Genomic DNA, 18,920 nt, shown 5'->3' on the forward strand with positions numbered 1-18,920 from the left:
TTTGGTCCAAGATGCAGATGCTACAGAAAACCACCAGCTTACCAAAATACAACACTCTAGGCCAACCCAGTTGGATTACACATTGGCTTGGTGAAGGGACACTGACCTCACCTGACACACAGCAGTGTTACCACAACAGATAGAGCTGAGAGAGGAGTTCACACCAAGTCATATCTATAGTGCAGGCTGGAAAGATTCCTACTGTCTAGTGTTACCTTGTGGGAAGGGAAAGGAACAAGGAAAGGCTCCTGCCCTTCTCAGTAGAAAGGTGGTGTGGTGAAATAAATAAAATATTTTACTGGCCAGAGCAGAACTCTTATTAGAATCAGTCAGTGGTAGTGCAGCCTGAGGGGTGAACCAAGAAAGCTACCAGCTCAAGCATTTAACTCTGAAAAGGAAGGTTAGATAGGGGGCAGGAGTCAGAGGGAGTGCCTGGGTCAAGGGAAGGTTTAAGATGTGTTTGGATTTAATTCATCTTACAAAGAAACTATTTCCTGCTATTGAAGATAACTCCCTCCTGAACCCACCTGCCCACACACAGGCTGCAGGCATCCAGAAACCCAGCTGGAAGTGAAATGATGTGAGTAAAGTGTTTCCTCACCAGAAGGGCAATGGGTTAGGATGCCATTCCTTCCCACGGCTACTGGACTGGACTGCTACTGCTCTGGGAGCCTGTCCTCTTGGACAGCAGAATTACAGGTCCAGGCTTTGCAGCCAGTGAATCAAAATCTGGTCTGTGAGGACCAAGAGCCAGTAAGACACCAAAAGTCTTTGTTAAAGACCAATAAAACAAGAAGATGAAAAAAAAAAAAAAAGAACCTAAAAAGAAATGCTTATATTTTATCAGAATTAACAAGAGAAGCAAAATACAGTGGCACCGAAAAAAAGAACGCCTTTCTCACAACCTCTCATTAAGCTCTGTTTTATGCTTTACTTCCACAGTTTCCTTAGAAATTTTACCATTCTGGATAAGTTATAAATTTAAAGAAAATCTTATCCAATGTTGAAGGCCCCAGTATGATTTCAAAACACTAATTCTATGTACCACCCAGGAGCAAACACATTTCCTGAACTGACCAAAATGTAGAATATTTAGGTTAAGAAAAAAAAAAAAAAAAAAAGAACAACAAAAAAAAACCCACATGGAGTCTGACTGGCTCAACTCAATAACTTTTTACTGAAGTGGCTGCTGCCAAATGTACACGCACACTTCCCCTAGCAAGTGATATTCTCTCTTAACCCTTTGGGCACACTGATGTTCCTGAGGAAATTTTTCCCTTTCTGACAGCAGTGTTGCTGCCCCTTTCACTTTCTCACATCCTTAAGTGCAAACAACAAACAAAAAAAAACCAAATCACTTTATTTCTGTGCTCACCTACAGGAACCAAGGATAAAGAGCTCCAGTGTGTGAATTCATTCTGCCACACTGCAATTTAAGTTTGCATAAATTCATTCACTAATTTTAGTAAAAAAGAAACCAACTCAAGTAAAGGCAAGGAGGTGACCACCTCCATGGCTCCCAGTACAACTACACTGTTCTACCAGCACTGCTTCCAGAAATCCTGAGCCTTACCCTACTACACTCCCTGTCAGTTTTTCAGAACTAGAGGAAACTGTGCACATCTCATAGCACAAAGCTCATCACTTTGAGAGCGAAAATAGAACTTCTAAGTTGCATCAGCAGTGCAGTAAAAAAAATTCTCATACTAGAAATAAAAGCTATCAATCATCAGCTTGTTAGCTATGATTTTTCTATGCTTCTCTTTGATCTTTTATATTATAAATTCTCAGTAATTCGACAGTAACTGAAGGCTGCAACAGATCAACATTTCACCTCTACGTTTACCTGGAGTGCAACTGTAGAGAAGCCTGTTCACAAAATAATTTGTTCATAATAGAAAGCATTAGGCAATCTGAATGTATGGGTAGTTTTCAGACTTCCTGCAAAACACTAAAAACCTTTGCCATTATCACTTAGATAAACATCTGCTAGGAAGAGTCCAGCCAGAACTGATCTTGCCTTCAGGACACGGATGACGCTGACTACATGAACTACCGAAGCTACTTCCAACCTTATTTTCCACACTTCTTGGCTCTTTGGCTGCAAGTTTTGTCACTCCCCAAAATCAGCAGAATATCTATGGTAGTTTTCTTGGCTAAATCAAAGCTGTGGAGGAAATTAGTGACAGAACTGCTTCCTTGTCTCACGTCCCTGTGCAGCAATCAGGAGGGTGATGCACCTAGATAACACGGCACCGATTCAATTCCCACACACTGCTCAGCAGTACCACAGGGAGCCACTCCTGGAGATTAAAACATCCCATAAACTGCTGTATTCCCATGACAGTTCACTGTTCTCACCTGTCGATTAGCTTCAATATACAACCCAAGTGTATTCACTCGGCAGCACAGCCCCTCTTTCATTATATGGACGTAGCAGCGCACTTTTCCTTCATGGAGAGTTTCGTTCATATCTCCTCTATGATCATTCCAACAGGAGTTATCTGGAGCAGGTTTCAGCAAGCTATTATCTTCCTTTATGAAACTATAAATGTCTGGAGAACACACACATGCATGAAGTTAGACAGGATTTAATGAAATGCTTTCTGAAGAGGAGTACTATTAAAATACTGTTGGTGAAGGGAGATCTTTGCCCCACATCACCTGAATGGTTAGATACTGAGCAATCATTAACAGATTTTATCACAGGCAGTGAGTAAGTGTTATTTTTATTCTGCAGGTGGGAATCAAGGGATTGGGACAGATGCAATCTTTCGCCCAAGGTCACACAAGGAGGCTGTGGAAATGCTAAAAATAAATTTCAAGATCTGAGATCTCATCAAGCTCCTGGTTACGGCTTTGTCTGTTACTCTACACAACAGAACTTCCTCCTAAAGTTACATTTTCAAAAGTGCATTTACATATACTGTATTTTGGAAAAATAAATACAGAGCACCTGGTTGACTGATGCTTGATTTACACTGAAAATATTTATTAAACACACAATACCATCTGAAAAGGAAAATTACTAGAACCTTTGCCATCAAGTACAAGAAAGAAAAATGATTAATATTTCTATACAGTAATTCATTTGCAGCATAGGTGATTTAAGCGTTCACCAAATTTTTGATACTCATACTGACCTAGAGATGCTTGTTCTTTTTTCTTTCGGCCCTCTTCTTTGTTGTCTAGTCCCTGCTGCAACGATGTAGGAGCAGAGAACTGCTTCCTAACCAGATGTGGGATCAGCTCACTCCGGAGAGATGTGATTGTCCTGGGGAAGGAGATGCACTTATGAAGTCCACAAACACTACAACTTTTTTTTTTTTTTTTGCATAACAATAACAGATACTTGGCATGTTTTTCACGAGGACAGATAAAAATGCCTGGTAGCTCAGCATATGTGGCAGTAAGGCAATGTTCATTACTCACATGCTTCCTAAATGCATTAAATTGTAAAGGGAGACTGCAAATAAGGAAAAAGTTTCATCTTCAGAAGTAATTCCCCTGTATCTTAACAGAGATGCCTATAATTTAATAAGGCATCACTCTGCAATTCGTGCTTGTGTGCAGCTGGAATGTAGAACAGTGCCAATATCGTAATGGCCACAACTGCAATCCATTTTATGTGGCTTAAAAATGGCATCTGTTTACAGGAAAAGAGAGAATAAAGTGCCTATAGGGAAAAACCCACAGAAGCTCATTTTGTTTATGATCAAAACGTGGAAATGCTCAAAGATATCTGAAATATCTGATTCTTAAACGAAGATCTTTATGGTACAGACATTAATGATGTCCTCCTGCTCACACAAAACGTGAAGAATATTTTAAAGACTCAGTCTTTAAGCAAACAAAATCAACACATTTTATTAAGTCCCAAGAGTTTCACGCTCTTTAGGTGGCCCGATCCAAAATACATCATAATCAATAGAAAAGACTCCCAGTACCTCAGCTGGCTCGTTTTCCTTGTGTACATACTTCGGTTTTTACTATATTCATTCCGACACCCCAATACCAAGGTCGGGGAAATCATCAGAGGTTTGTGATCAAGGAGGAACTTCAACCCAAGCCACCTATGCATCACAATAAATCAAGAAAAACCACCCCCAACAGACAAATATCAGTGTAGAAAGTCTATAGTACAATAGGATTATAACTTTTGTAATTTAATTTTGACTATTAGAAGGTAGTTTTATTCTTCAATAAAGTATTTGGAAAAAAACCCACAACAAATGAATAGTTTTTACAGTTGCAGTGCATGAGCTGCAGTCTTAAAAGAGTTTTATTGTTGTTCCATTATTTTAACAATCTGCATTTGTTAGTGGATTGTGGATTATTGAAAGTAGTGCTTGGGAAAATCATGCGGAAAATAAACTCAAACTTGGCACATATAACAGGAAGTGCTAAACTTCAGAGGAGGGACTGGGAGAACTAAACAGAGAGCTTGGCTACATAACTCATCAAAAGATAATGTGTAAAAAGAGGAGCTATTTACAATGGAAATAGCAAAAATAGGCACAAATAACAGGTTAATTTAAAAGAGGAAAGTGCTAAAATGAGCTTCCTGAAGAGATTTAAGTTGGCAAAAACTCCAGCAAAGTGGAAGTTTAAACAGTTCACTCTTTGAGGAACACAGCTCACCCCCTCTCAGGTCCCTGCTCAGGTGAACGACAGTGAAACAGAACTAAAGACTGAGACAATATTTGCTGTCTGTAACTTTGAGAGGAAGATCCAGATGTGATCGCTGGTTCAGGACTAAGAAGAAACACAATATTTTCCTTCTTCTCTACAAACAGTGGAGTTCAGTCCTTCACTGTAGGCTGTCGCATCCTCCAGCTGGCAACAGGATCATCTGAGCCACCCTGGATCTGTAATTCTTCTCTAGTCTACAATCTCCCTTCCTCCTTTCAAATCTTACAGTCATCGTCAGACAGCAGCATTTCAGGAACTAACGAAGCAGAACCCCATTTGTTAATCACAATATCTCCCAGCACCAACCACTAGCAGCCGTACACCACGGCTGTCCCAACACACGTGTGGCTGTGCAGATGGGCAGTTTACTAGCCTGAAATGTTTGTCTGCAGCTGTGCCATTCAGCAATGATTTCCTGCTCAGGTTTTATACTCCATCCAAAACCGACAATCCCGTGTTTCCCTCAGAGGCAGGCCATGGCATTTATAAGATATATTACCTATAAAATATCCAAGTATTTGGCAGTCTCAAATAGTCTGATGCAGAGGACAACACAACACGGTAGGAAATGAAAGCAGTGGAAAGGGGGAAAGACAAAGTTTTGACTGTTTTTGGATGTTTTACTCTTTCCTGGCTGAATACCTAAAGTGTTCCTGCAATTCTCTGAAGTGTTAACCACATTCCTGCAGCAAAGGTAGAGAAAATCTCTGGGTCACCCATAAGATGTGGCTCAGGAACACACTCTCCTTACTGGAAAACTGGGAACGTTTGCCTTTGCTTGCTTTTTGAACAGAATATATTTGCAACGTTAAAGGAATTTGCCTTTGGAAAGAATTAAAACATTTACAGAAAGGCTCTTAGTGACAAAAATCCAAGATTTTTTTGTGACAGATCTTGCAATCGTGGAAATATGAAGTGATAGCGTGAGAATATTATCTGTCAACAACCGGGCAAAGCAAACATCTGGCTGGGACTAGGAAAGGAATTCAAATCAAAGCAGGAATAGCACTGAAGAAATTTCGTCAAAGAAAAATTATCGAGACTTTGGAAGAACCAGCTTGCCTGTAATCTAGGCTAAGGAGAAAACAAACCAAAAAGGATCCTGAGTGCTAAAATCTCTCCTAATAAAATCATCAACTACACATGCATATATTGAGAAGTGAGAGACTGCACGTTCCGAAGAAAGCAATCTTTTTTATTCTCTTCAAACTGCAAAACTTGGCATCACAGCAGTTTCTGAGGTTGTTTTCTTCCGTCTTCTGACCAAGAAGTAGGAATGAAATACCCTATAAAGAGAAATCTGACCATATCCAGGAGAAAGAAAGTGAACGGACGGGTAGAGCAGAGGAGGGCATACAAAATTTTGGCAGGAGCCCAACAATAAGCCAAACGTGAGTAAGCATGGTCTGACACCTCAGAGGCAAATCCAGACGGTGGAGACGACAAAAATGAACCTGCTTTTGAGAAACATCTGCCAAAACAAACATGCTTTCATAAACTCAGCCAAAGCGACAAGCCTTTTTTGTGGTCCTTCATTCCCTAACATTTTATTTTTGAAGTGACATCTGTCTGCTTTCACCTCAGCAAAAAGTAGCAGGTTTTCAATTTTCAAATGCCAAAGACTGACAGTGCCAATAAACTGTTTCTTGTAAAGGAAGGGTACTAACTTTGCAGCACCTGGGGGACTTCAGAACAATGGGAGATGGGCAGCAGTTTTGGAAGGGGTCAATTCGAAAAACATTTTAAGCATATGAAAGAGATAACTATAGGATGGAATCTTCTGTTCAAGTAATAGGTCACAACAAAATGGGAAATTAGCATCAAGTGACAGTGTGTACACAGGGGAAATGAAGACAGCGTGGCAGATGAACTCATACACAAGAAACAGCTGGAAGTCCAAGAGATTGAAAAAAAAAAAACGACCAAAAAACAAAGAAATCCCGGTAAAAGCCTATATCTAATGTTAGCTCAGAGTACACATCATCCATTTACACTCAGCTGTCCTGCACTGACCTGGTAACTCTCCTCAGAATGAAGAATTACAAACCTAGAATATACAAAGTTAACCTTATTTAAAATGTAAAACATCAAGATACTTGGTCAAACTACTGTAACTTTACTAAGTACTATTGCCATGGGAGAAAGAAGTGCCATGCTTTTAGAACCCCTTCATGTCTGGTCCCTGTGCACTGTATCTTCCTGGTATTCCTGGCATTGCTGTATGACAGAAAAGGCAGAGTTCAGCTTTGTGCTGAAGTCAGAATTTTAACTCGTTAAGAACATTAGGTGAAAATATCCTATCTCCTTTAATTTCATATTTAAACACAGCTACGCAGAATTTTTCGCTGAGTTTCAATCACAAACAGAACAGTCTGTGATACAGCAGAATTAAGGTTCTTCGGATGCTTGAAGCTCATACCTCTCTGCACTGCATACATTACATTACATCCATTATGGCCCACACAGAGTCAGATTAAACTTGCTGCTGAAATGCAGCTGCCTCTGGGATGCAGGCAAGTTTATTGAAACTTCTGTGAGAAATGAAGAATAATGAAGCCAATTGAACCAAGCAAACAAACAAACACAAAAGATGTAAAAAAAAAAAACAAAACACACACACACACACAAAAAAACCAACAACAATAAACCAGAGGTATATCACAATTATGTTTCAATGAGCTGTTATTTCTGCTCTTGGTGTTCATATTGCTGAAGACTGTCTTTCAGATGACACAGAGAATAACAGCCCTCTGGCCAATGCTGGTAAAGAAAAATTCTCAACAAGTGCTTTATAGCAATAAAACAGTCTACCTAAGCCTAAATGTAAGTTATCTCGCAGAAATCTCAGTACTAGGAGATGCTGCTTGGCATGACTCAATGCAGAAATGGGGAACACACAGCTTTTATTTCCTGCAGCTATTTCTTACAGCCCTGAACAGGACTGTCAGTTCCATTTACCAGCTGTCATTCATTTTCATTTTCCATGTTTCACGTTAAACCCATAAAAGAGTATTAATGAGTATTAGCATTTTAATATCCTCCCTTTCTTATTAATCTGTGACGAAGCGTGAAAACTACCATTGCTGTCAGCACCCACCTGTGAAATCCACCGTTCCCCTCCCTAGGCTGCTTCCAGGGGGTCTCACTTGCTGTCATTATTAGCACAACCACTATTACTCCAGGTGCAGATAGTGCTTGTGGTTGTGGATCACAAACAAGCAGAACATGAGCTCTTTTGATACCTAGTTTTGTCTCTTTTATTTTTTAATAGTCCAATGTTAGCCCTGGACTATTCTGCAAGCATACAGTGCATCGGGTTCTAATTGTAGCTCCGTGTCTTTCCATAAAGATTCTTCAGATCACATCAAAAGGAGAACGTGAGTCTGTATTTCAGACTGGTGCTCATAATTAATGTTAAAAACGTATGCATAAATACAACTAAACAAATCCTAAGGCACTCACAGTTATGGCCAAAAAAGTTGCGCGTTTACTCAAAACAATAAAGATGTAAGAAAAAGGGAGAGAGAAAGGGGGAAAAAAAAAAAGAGGGTGTATTGGAAGAAAGAGAAAAGTTAATTCTGAACGCTGTAGGTACATAGTTCATGGTTCTCATCGCTTAAAGGATAAAGCCAAATAACAGTTAAAAATTCCATGTAAGCTGGGAGCTCTCTTGTTGAATCTCCACGTTATTTTCTCCTGATCCTTTGATGGAGATTAAAAATTTCCATGTGAATACAAAGAAAGAAACAACAGTTACTCTGAGATTTTTTCCCCAGCATTTAATGCTCCAAACTAGAGCAGCCAGCCACCATTCCCATCTCCTCCCCCCTCCTTATGAAAAAAAAAAGTCAACTCACTTTGAAGAAAAGACAAAACAGGGTCAGGGCAAGGGGGATTAGGGAAATGATATTTGTATCATGGACCAAATTAAAATGTCAATGCAAGAGGCAGGCAAACATCCCTTGCCACGTATATACACCAGGCATGTTTCCTCAAGGAAACAGGAAAGAGATTTGAAAAGAGTTAATGCAGTCCTGAGTTAATAGCACCTGCCTCAGACTCAACACCACTTAAAAGACAGTGTTTGGGTCCATTTCCCACAATGTGGTTTTAACAAGCACAATGGAAAAAGCAATTACAGGCCTTTTCCCCTTCTTCTCACTGATTCACTACTAAAAACGCTGGAATTTCTGAGACATGCTAAGAATGCGGAGAAAGCCGACAAGGACTGTATACAAAAGGAAGAAATATCAAATGATAAATTTATTGGGTGTGCCACATCCTTGCAGAAGGCAAATTCTCCTCCTGTATCTTCCAATAATCTTTTGGCCTTTTTTTGGTATTCCCCAGGTTAATTATAACAAAGGAAATCTCCAAGGTAACCAGGCAAGCCAATAAACCACCAAGCGGTTCCTCCTGCCCGATTCAAAAACCTCCAGCACCACTCGTAGCATCAAACAGATGTTATTTCTTGCTGTGTTGTCCTGTTCTACTCTCAAAATTTCTACTACAAAAAGACTAAATCACTTTCACACCCTTCCAAAATTTTGTATTCATTAGAACTTTTCTCAGTGTCTTATTATTTTTGAAGCTACAGTGAACACAAGGAAACTTTGAGATATGTTCTACTAGAAAGCAATCCCACACGACTGCATTTGTGCTTCATTTGTCTTTCCATATTATTTTCTGAATCAAACTTTCAATTCTGACCCATTCCTGCACCGTTAGCAGCCATTGCAGAGTGAGCCCATATAACCACACAGATTATGAATGACTTCCTAAAGCAACAGAATCACCAGCGGAATCCTTGCACTCTGGATGATGGAGGGAAAGCAGATGGCAGCACACCAGTGCCAGTCAGAGACACCATAATGCAGAGAGGATCGAGATCAAAGTGAGGAAGGGATGGTATGGATGCAAACCACATACATAAAAGCTGCTCCCAAGTTCCACCAAGTCTGGATGCACTTGAAGGAGAAGGGATCGACTTCCACTTCTGCCAAAAAACCCTTTGGGAAACTAGACAGCGTTTTCAAAAACTGACCACAGAAGGTAAAACCCCTCAACTACATAGTTAAATCCTTTGAAAACATGCACACAATTAGTTCAGATCATCCGTGTAACCTTAACTCTGCCCACTCCCAAAACAGCCTGGAACACCACACAGCTCCAGACTAATGCATCTTTTGCATGGGAATGCCAGCAAGCTTAGACATTTTTAGAAATCTCTGACCAAAGATTGAGGCTGTCGGAGGCCACCCAGGGTGTCTGGAAGGTTGCACGAGCTGCTGAGGAATGGCTCTCATTCATTCCCAGACAGCATCCCATTCTTCTCAAACAAGCGCACCTGCACCCAATGTGTTTCCTTGCCAGAACTCATCTCTCCCCATTCTCTCCCACCTCCGCCTTTACGGCCATCTGTGTCTGAGTTACCAGTTCTTTTCTAAATGCCTTTGAAATCAGGCTCCCTTCCTGAAAAGCGCATCAAACAGAAGCTTTCTGATAACGTGCCTAAATAAACACATGCATATGATGCATTAGTCAAGTTGACATGTATCCATAAAACTGAAACTATGTAAACTTCAGCTGTATACGTTTAGATAGATTTAAGCACTTCATCACTTGCCTATATAAAGCACTTCAGTACCAAAAAATGTAGATGCATCTGCATCTTCACGTGGGTAAGATCTTTCACCTTGCTCCACTGTGGCCGCGCTAAAGGCACTGAAGATTTCCACATCACTTTGCCCTTTTTCTCCATGCAGATGCTATGCTTGCTGTTCTGCACTCACATGGATGCGCTCTTGACCAGTCTTAACAACATGCCCAGCCTTCCAGTGGTCTGGGAGAACACGTGGAAGCTCTGGTGCTTCATTCTTTCAGTCTTGCTATCACCTGCACAATTCCCATTTCCCATTGTTTGCCTGAACAAACATTCTACCTTAATTCCCACCCTCATTATCGATGATTAATCCTTGCTCCACCCCTCCCTGTAGGACAATTCTGTTTTCTTTATTAGGGCATGTGCAATGTGTTCTACTCTCCCATGAAAAGACTAAAATACTTTTTGCTTCTGTGTCAATTTTCACTTTATCCTTTCCTGAAGAACTTCAGTTTGAAGTTTTTGGCCGATGAATTCCATCCCTGTTCAAAATGCTATATATATACATATATATATACACACACACACATACACACACACACTCACACATATATATATACATATATATATTCATACATATACACACATATATATTTAATTTCTTACTCTTTACTGTAAATGAGGCATTTTGTGGTTGCTCTGTTTTAATTAATGATAATATGCTTTGATCAGTCCTTACTGCATACTCTAGCATCACATTCAAACTGGAACTCAAAAAAAAAAAAATCACCTGCAGATAATTCACTGCCTGCTAAAGACACCTCTGTTCAGACATGTGGGCTCTATCAGCATTAGCAGCACATATTCTCCCTCCCATATGCAGGAAGTTAAAGTCTCCAACCATGATGATTCAATGAAATAATGGAATCAGCAACAGTGCTATAGGCATCGTTATTATTGCTCACATTTCATTTGCCTTGGTTGAGGCACAGTAAAATTCGATGTGGAACTAACACCTAGAATGCAATAACTCTGAGAAGTAAAATGGCAGGGAAACAATTACTATCTGCTCTCTTTTCCAAAAATTCAAGTCTTGAGTAGAAGCTTAGCATTTCAGAAAGTGGTATGGAAGAGATTTAGAAACAAACCAGAACAGGAGATGTGAAAACATTACTTTGAAAATTCTTTAAAGCTGCAAAATCATGGGGAGGAGTTCAGGTCATGTGAACAGAAAATATAAGAGAACTATGCCTTCGACCACAAGTGAAATATGCCATGACATCACACGGAAGGACTGTATCCTCACAGGAAAACATCTAACAAAACAAGATAATCTGTTCACCTCAAGTATTAGCTTACATGCAAGTATTGCTTTGTGGAAGAGAATGTACTGCACTGATGAAAGAATGCTTAGGATAACACTGTCCAAGCGGTGATGACTTACAAATAAACAAACAAACAAAAACGACTCAGAAGCAGATGAAAGAATTATCATTCACCAGCAATTCAAATCCCTGCTCTCATACAAAGACAAAAGTCAGACTGAGTGAAGGCTATACCCAAGGAATCCACAACTGCGTGGAACAGTGGAAAAAATAGTTAATTTTTAATGTTTATTATCAGATCAGAGCAAGCCCAGCTGAGGCCACCAAGAGGGCCAGGAGCACATGATGCACGAGGAGAAGCTGGGGGAGTGGGGTTTGTGCATCCTGGAGAAGAAAAGGCTGCGGAGAAATCTGATCAGAGTTTTCCACTACCAGAAGTCAATTAACGTAGAAGACTACCAGACTTTTCTCAGAGCTGCACAATAAAATGGCAAGAGGCAACAGATACAAGCTGCAACACTGGAAATTCCAGTTGGGATGTAAGGAAAACAAAATTTCCAGTGAGTGGTACAGTCCTGGGACAAGGCCCAGACTCCATCCTTCAGATTTTCTAAACAACTGCAAAAAGCCCTGAGCAACAGAGAAATCAGCTCTCTTTTGAGCAGAAGGATGGATTAGAGAACTGCAAGAAGTCCCTCAGAACCTACATCTTTCTGTAACGCTTGCATTGCCATTTGAACAGCCTTTTGCATGTCTTTCACGTATTTACTTTTCACAGGGAACTCAAAGGGTCACTATCTGATGCTGTAAGTCATGCTTGGAGGACAAATTAACAGATTTTAACACTTACTTTACAAAAACTTGCATTAGGAGCTGCCTGCACGACCAGACTGTAACTCAGGAGGCTTCGGCATGTGGCCAGTAAGGCATATTGTGGTCTCAAAGACAAACCTACAGTTATTCATGAAGATAATCAGCTCCAATTCGCGCATCCAAAGATATGCCTGCTCCCAAGTAGTTCACTAACAGGAAGAAAAATTGTATTTATTACAGAAATGGTTTGCTGAAAAATCCTAATTTGTTTAAATCTACTGTGAATCATTAGGCTTTTTTTCCCCCTGAGGTTACAGGAGTGAGCACAAGGGGTATCAAGGGAAGGTGATAAAAGCAATGATACTCTGCAAGGAGATGACAACATCAACAAATTCAATTCCTGGCATTTCGAGTAAGAAACAGAGAAAGCTCCAACAGCTGGATGTGTTTGACAAGGAAAGGAAATGGAAAAGATAAATTGCTATTTCACATTCTAATAGATTAAATGCACTAAGGAGGAGCTTGTTTTCTTCTTTTTGGTTTTTTTTTCCCCTCTTCTTTTCCTTGTTTGGAGAGCTACAATCTATTTGCCCTGTCTGTACACAGCATACTTCCTGTAGGAGCTATTTGTTTATTTACCCATTTTAATCACAAGGAAAGTATTCATTATAAAATCTCCCTTTTCAGCAAAGGAGAAACCTTCCAGCCACACGGCTGACACATGTTAACTCGCAGGTATTCACAGAGCAGGTTCTGTTTTAAGCCATCTTTCAGGCAGCCACACAAAGACCACCAAGCTGGGTGTTCAGCTCTGCCAGACCTCCCCCAGCCAGCAGTCCTTGCCAGGAAACACAGGTGACAGCCTGAATGATAAAAAGGCATTTCGAGAAGGAAAAGAAAAAATGTACTGGTTTAGTCTGGGCAGCACCTTAACGTAAACCTGCAGGGGCCTTTGTGTACAGCATAGCACACAGCCATCGAAGCAGGAGCTTCAGCACAAGTCACTCGCACCTCCAGCATTCAGAGATCCTCTGCTTTCCTCATACCACCCTTATCATTTACTGGGGAGAAGGGATGCCATCCAAAGGGCATACTCACATCGTCCCAGATGTGAGTATGGACTGGGAGCAGAACTCCTTGAGAGAAGCCCTGAGGAGAACTTGGGGGTCCTGCTGGACAGGAAGCAGGACATGAGCCAGCACTGCGCTCCTGCATCCTGGAAGGCCAGCTGTACCCTGGGCTGCATCAACAGCGGTGGCAGCAGGAAGAAGGAGGGGACCATCCCCCTCTGCTCTGCCCTTGTGAGGCCCCATCTGGAGCACCGTGTCCAGGCCAGGGGCCCCCAGCACAGGAGGGATGCAGAGCTGTTGGATTGAGTCCAGAGGAGGACACAAAGGTGCTCAGAGGGCTAGAGCACCCCTCCTATGAAGAAAAGTTGAGGTAGATGGGCTTGTTCAGTTTGAAGAAGAGAACCCACTGAGAGAATCAGTGCAGCCTTTCAGTATTTAAAGGGAGCTTATAAACCAGATAGAGACCGAGCTTTTACACGGTCTGATAGTGATAGGACAAGGGGGAACTGTTTTAAGCTGAAAGAGGGGAGATTCAGGTTAGGTGGCAGGAGGAAATTCTTTACTCAGATGGTGGTAAGGCTTTGGCACAGGCTGCCCTGAGAGCTGTGGGTGCCCCATCCCTGGAGGTGTTCAAGGCCAGGTTGGATAGGATTCTGGGCAGCCTGGTCTGGAGGGCAGCAAATGACTAGTGGATTGGAACTGGATGAGCTTTAAGGTCCCTTCCAACCCAAGCCATTCTGTGACTCCACTTCAGCTCTTCCCACAGCCACAGATGTGAGAACACTGAGCACAGACAGCAAGCCTTCCTCTCCCTTTCCAGCGGAGGCTTTCAGGACAGGGCAGAGGGGAGCAGAGAAGAGCAGCCTGCTCTGGGATCACAGCTGAAGCAGCTTGGAAAGACAGAGCAAAATGACCTCACGCGATTTGTTCTTATGTATTTCAGCAGTTCAGAAAAACAGCGTTTGACTTTGCAAACAAGTCATGCTGACTTTGGCTATAAAGTTTACTGCAAATTTGTCATGTTGAGAAAAGAGCTTCTCTACCAGCACATCCTGGCAGGCAGCACTTCTGTCGTTTCGCAGCACAGAGCTGCCTCGCTCCCTCAGCTCCAGCACCCCACAAGACAGGAGACCCAGGAACAGTGCATTTCCCAGGGGCTCGACATCTGCACTCAGCATGGCCAGGACCAGGCACTGCGAATGCTTACTCGGAGCTTTCAAAGCAACTGCAGGACCACTGTTTATCATTCTTGCCCTTCCAGCAACATACATCATTCCTCCTGGCCGCAAACAGAGCTGCCCAGTTCCCAAGTGACTCTGCACTCGAACCAGGTTCTTCTGCACTCAGAATCTCCTTACGTTAGAAAACTCAATTGCCACCCATGTGCACGATGGAGAAGCTCTAACATCTGAGCAAACAAAAAAACGGCATCTGCTTTTAGAAAAAAAACAACAAAACACAAGACGAATAGCTTTTGGAGTTGTACAACCTGGGTGCCTATAGATGAATTGCCTATCATTTCCTATTAGAAGTTTCTGTTCTCATCTGTTTATAAACTCTGCCAAAATTTAACTGTTTTGGCTGAAATTACCCATGCCAGGTGTTTGCCTCAAGCTGATTTTTGTTGGATAGCTTCATCAAAAATGTCTCCGCTATTTCCAAGAACAAAATTATGGAAAAATACTTTGTTTTGTCCATGCTAAAAATATTTCAGCTACTCTGCTGAAAAGCTCTTGCACTTTCATGCTTGCAATTTGGCACAGTCATCTTTTTGTCAGGGTGTTACATTCATAAACATAAAAAGTGCCCATACTACATCAAACTCAGTCTGAAAAACCACTGTACGCACACACTTGGAAAATACCTCTTTTGCAGCTAAATTTTCTTAGTCCTTCTACGTTGGGCACACTCGTTCTTTGAGTCTCATCCTACAAGGTAACTGGGCTGCTTTATGCACTGCTCCTCAGAGTAACAGAGCACACTCCAGGCCAAGGTCACAAAGGCTGAGCTAGATAAATTCAGAGCATCACATCTCGTTCTGCTGGCTGACCTGACAGGTGATAAATCTGTGCCGCTAACAGCTACTCCACTAGCAGGAGTCACAGTAGCCTCACTGAAGATACATATGAATCACTTTCTTAGAACTGATACATGTATCTTACATATACCTATACACGCAGGCACACACTTAAACAGAATTTTAAATGAACATCAGGGTAACAGTTTGGGCACACAAATTAAGAAAATCCAGATCTATGTTGCTTATACAACCCTAATTAAGACCTTGCGTGAACACACGATACAAGCCTTAAAAACGTATTCACCTACTTCTCTCTCCCCGGTCTCCATTTCTTCTTCACCCAGTGTAAAGATGGACTATGCCCTGGGGATAAATGAAGGTTGTGTAATGAGGCAGAAGAATGCCTGCCTCATTTGTTAGAACATGTGTGTTAAATATACAAGGCAGAGAGCTGCGGGAGAACTGCTAATATTTAAAGCAAATGAATGATGCCTGAAAAACTATTTTTTTTAATTCCCTTCTGTCAGAGGAGTCTACAGAAGCTGCTGAATGCAGATCACAAATCTAACTTCTGCAGGTTGCTACTGGTTAAGTGCTTTTGATTTGCTCAGCATCACCTTGCAACAACTATCATCAATAGAAAAGATTCTTCCAGCATTTCAAGAACTCTGTATAATAGTAAGGTCTGAAAAACAGCATACTGAAGATATAGAGGCTTCAAACTTCAACTGATGTGTGCCTTAGCTTCCCCCCTTCATTATGGAGAAAGAGTGACTTCTCTAACAGAAGTGCTGGAAAGACAGTTAATTAAATGCATACAGAGCATTCGAGTAGCAGCAATGAACATCTGAATCTGTAAGGAAAGCATTTACCCTATCCTCAGAACACATTTAAACAATGAGAAGAAAGAAAGGCTGGCAGCCTTCATCTTAACTACAGAAATTAAACATAATATTAAACAGTATCTCCTTCACTGAACATCTCAGGTGTCCAATGATGCAATGTGACAGAGGAAAAGAAAAAAGAACAGAGCTATGTAATTGGAAACTGGACTGTAATGCATGGCACATACAGAATCACAATGCTGCACGGGAATCCTCAGCTGTGGCACTTCCTAACTGCCAGGAGTTTGACTTGTGAAGTAAGCATTTAATAACAATGACTCGCAGAGGTAACTTAAGAAGTATGACCCCATATTTCCTTGTTTTAAGCAGCCTCAATCTGGCCTCTGATTTTCTGGTATCCCTCAGTAAGAGGTGGAAATGGCAGACTGCACACGGCTACTGCTTTCAGCTGTGAGCAAGATGAGATCTGAACACATGTAACAGATGTGCACATACAGGTAACAACTGACTGGGTACAATATCACTTACGTACACGTGTATCAAAAGCATATTGCGTATCTACTTCTAAACATCTAGGCAAGATAGAAAGAGAGATTCACCTTTAATACTTAAATTTTCAAAACAAAGGGTTGCTTTACTTTTACCCTTCCTTCCCCAAATCAGGTACATTATTTCACCAGGCTACAGCTTTAGAAATAACCTAAAAAACAGAATGCAAACAACAAGACAACTTCACTTTTCCTTTGCTAGTAGCTCTGATGGGATTGTTAGCAAGCAAACTGCCAGCACGTAGTAAAGAAGTCTCGGTGCATGTCTGTGCAACACTCTGGGTTCACAAAGCCAGAATCTGCCCTCCACTACAGATGAAGTTCACAAGGAAAAAAAGAATAAGGACTCTCTTCTTCCATCTGCCCTGAGTGCAGCAACAAGGCAGGATTCCAACCTAGCACTCAGGAGAGTGCCAAAAAGGGGACTGGCTACTGTGCTGGCTGCCACCCCAGGGCCCCAGGGGTGTGAGGCCCGCCAGCTGTGGGGTGGAGCCATGCCCCCAGCCAGCTACAGCCTTGCTGCTGTCTTGCCTGCTGGCTGGGCCTGCCTAAAGATCTTTTTAAGAAAAGCAATATTGTGCAGTTCATCATGCGGTGCAGGTGTTCACCTTCAGCTGTCGCTGCCCTGTGCTGGCAGGGTAGCTCCAGCAGCCAGCACTTGTCCGCCTTCCCCACTGCACGCAGAGCAGCACCTACGGCCAAATGAAAGCATCCAAGGCCAGCTTTCTTCTGAAAAATGAGATGTTTAGGAAAGAAGAGCTCTTGCCCGAGTGCAGGGAGAACAGATTTTTAACTGTGCAAAGCCGTGGTGCAGTTGAGCAGAGCAGAGCTCTTACAGCAAGGAGGATGAGGGAGGATCGGTCCACCCTGGTGGTGCAGTGGAGCAGAGAGAGAGGAAGGAGTCAATTCCAGCTGCAAGGACGGACAAACTGCTTGGGGCACTAATTTCTTCGTCTGTTCCCCAGGTCACTGTGGAACCACTGGTGTTTCACTTTGGCAGATTAAGGCAGGTAGGACTGTCACATGCCTGAAGACTCAATTTCACAACAATGCATATTAAACTGGAGGCTGAGAGATAAATGGAGATGGAGATATTAACAACCAAACTCCATTTTTTCCTCCTCGACAAGGAAAGAAAAAGTAGTTTATTTCCCAGGTTTAAACCCTGTTAGGGCTGTGATGTCTTTTATTTTTGTCAGGATGTACAGATTTGAGGGGTTTCTAATAGACAGCCCATTTCCTCTGACTTTCATTCAAAGGCACTACAGATTTCTGTTATTTCTGTTTTTAGAACTCAGCAACTTGTATGGTTTCCTAAAGCGCAATAAGACTTCAGGCAAGAGAATCTGTTATTTAGGCCTTTTAAAATAGTTCATAAAAATGTATTAAAGGACTACGAACTGAATTACCAACTCCTGAACAGTGTTCCGACCTCTCCAAGCATCCCCCAAGGTACAAGCCGAGTGTTGCCAAACACACACTGATTATTCTCTAAACAATCCCACACAGAAGATGAAACAAGTGCACAGACACATGAAGGGGTTTGTCCAGCAACACAAAGACAGTGGCCGTGCTGATAATAAAACCTCTGTATAATGCTCCATTTGGGATCTGAACAATAAATGGAGCCTTTTTCTATGGGTGTCATATTACAGAGTTGTCCCAAATCCTATCAGACTCACGTACTTGGACAAAACAAGATCTCAGCCAGTTCACCCCCCCCCACCCCCATTTTCCTAATAGTTGCTAGCGATTTCTGACTTTACATACAACGCATATATTAACCTGATCAAAGCAGAGGAATGCAATTTACTCTTACAGGTGCAGCTATATGCAAACTACATTCTCGGTGGGAGAGCTAGTTGCCATTTTAACCACATCTCTGCAGCTAAACTCGGAGTACACTGGGCTTTTATCCCACTTGGAGCAACAGATCCCACACACACAACCACATTAGTTTTCATGCAATTCTTTGACCTGGAAGTAATCATAACTTTCCTCTGCA

The 18,920-nt window shown here is 41.7% G+C and overlaps 1 protein-coding gene across 2 annotated transcripts in view; it reads right to left on the bottom strand.

Annotated features, from left to right (window-relative positions):
• The window catches only part of EIF2B3 (eukaryotic translation initiation factor 2B subunit gamma), a 93,080-nt gene that overhangs the window by 25,134 nt on the left and 49,026 nt on the right, over positions 1-18,920 (bottom strand). For both annotated transcript variants that reach the window (XM_010716194.4, XM_085232338.1), the window contains exons 7-8: positions 3,144-3,274; positions 2,362-2,555 (exon numbers count right to left, since the gene is read on the bottom strand). In XM_010716194.4, coding sequence (XP_010714496.2) covers positions 2,362-2,555; positions 3,144-3,274 — 325 coding nt within the window. The remainder of the gene's footprint in view (positions 1-2,361; positions 2,556-3,143; positions 3,275-18,920) is intronic.

This window comes from Meleagris gallopavo, chromosome 10, assembly GCF_905368555.1.
Source record: "Meleagris gallopavo chromosome 10, MGAL_WU_HG_1.1, whole genome shotgun sequence".
Lineage (NCBI taxonomy): Eukaryota > Metazoa > Chordata > Aves > Galliformes > Phasianidae > Meleagris > Meleagris gallopavo.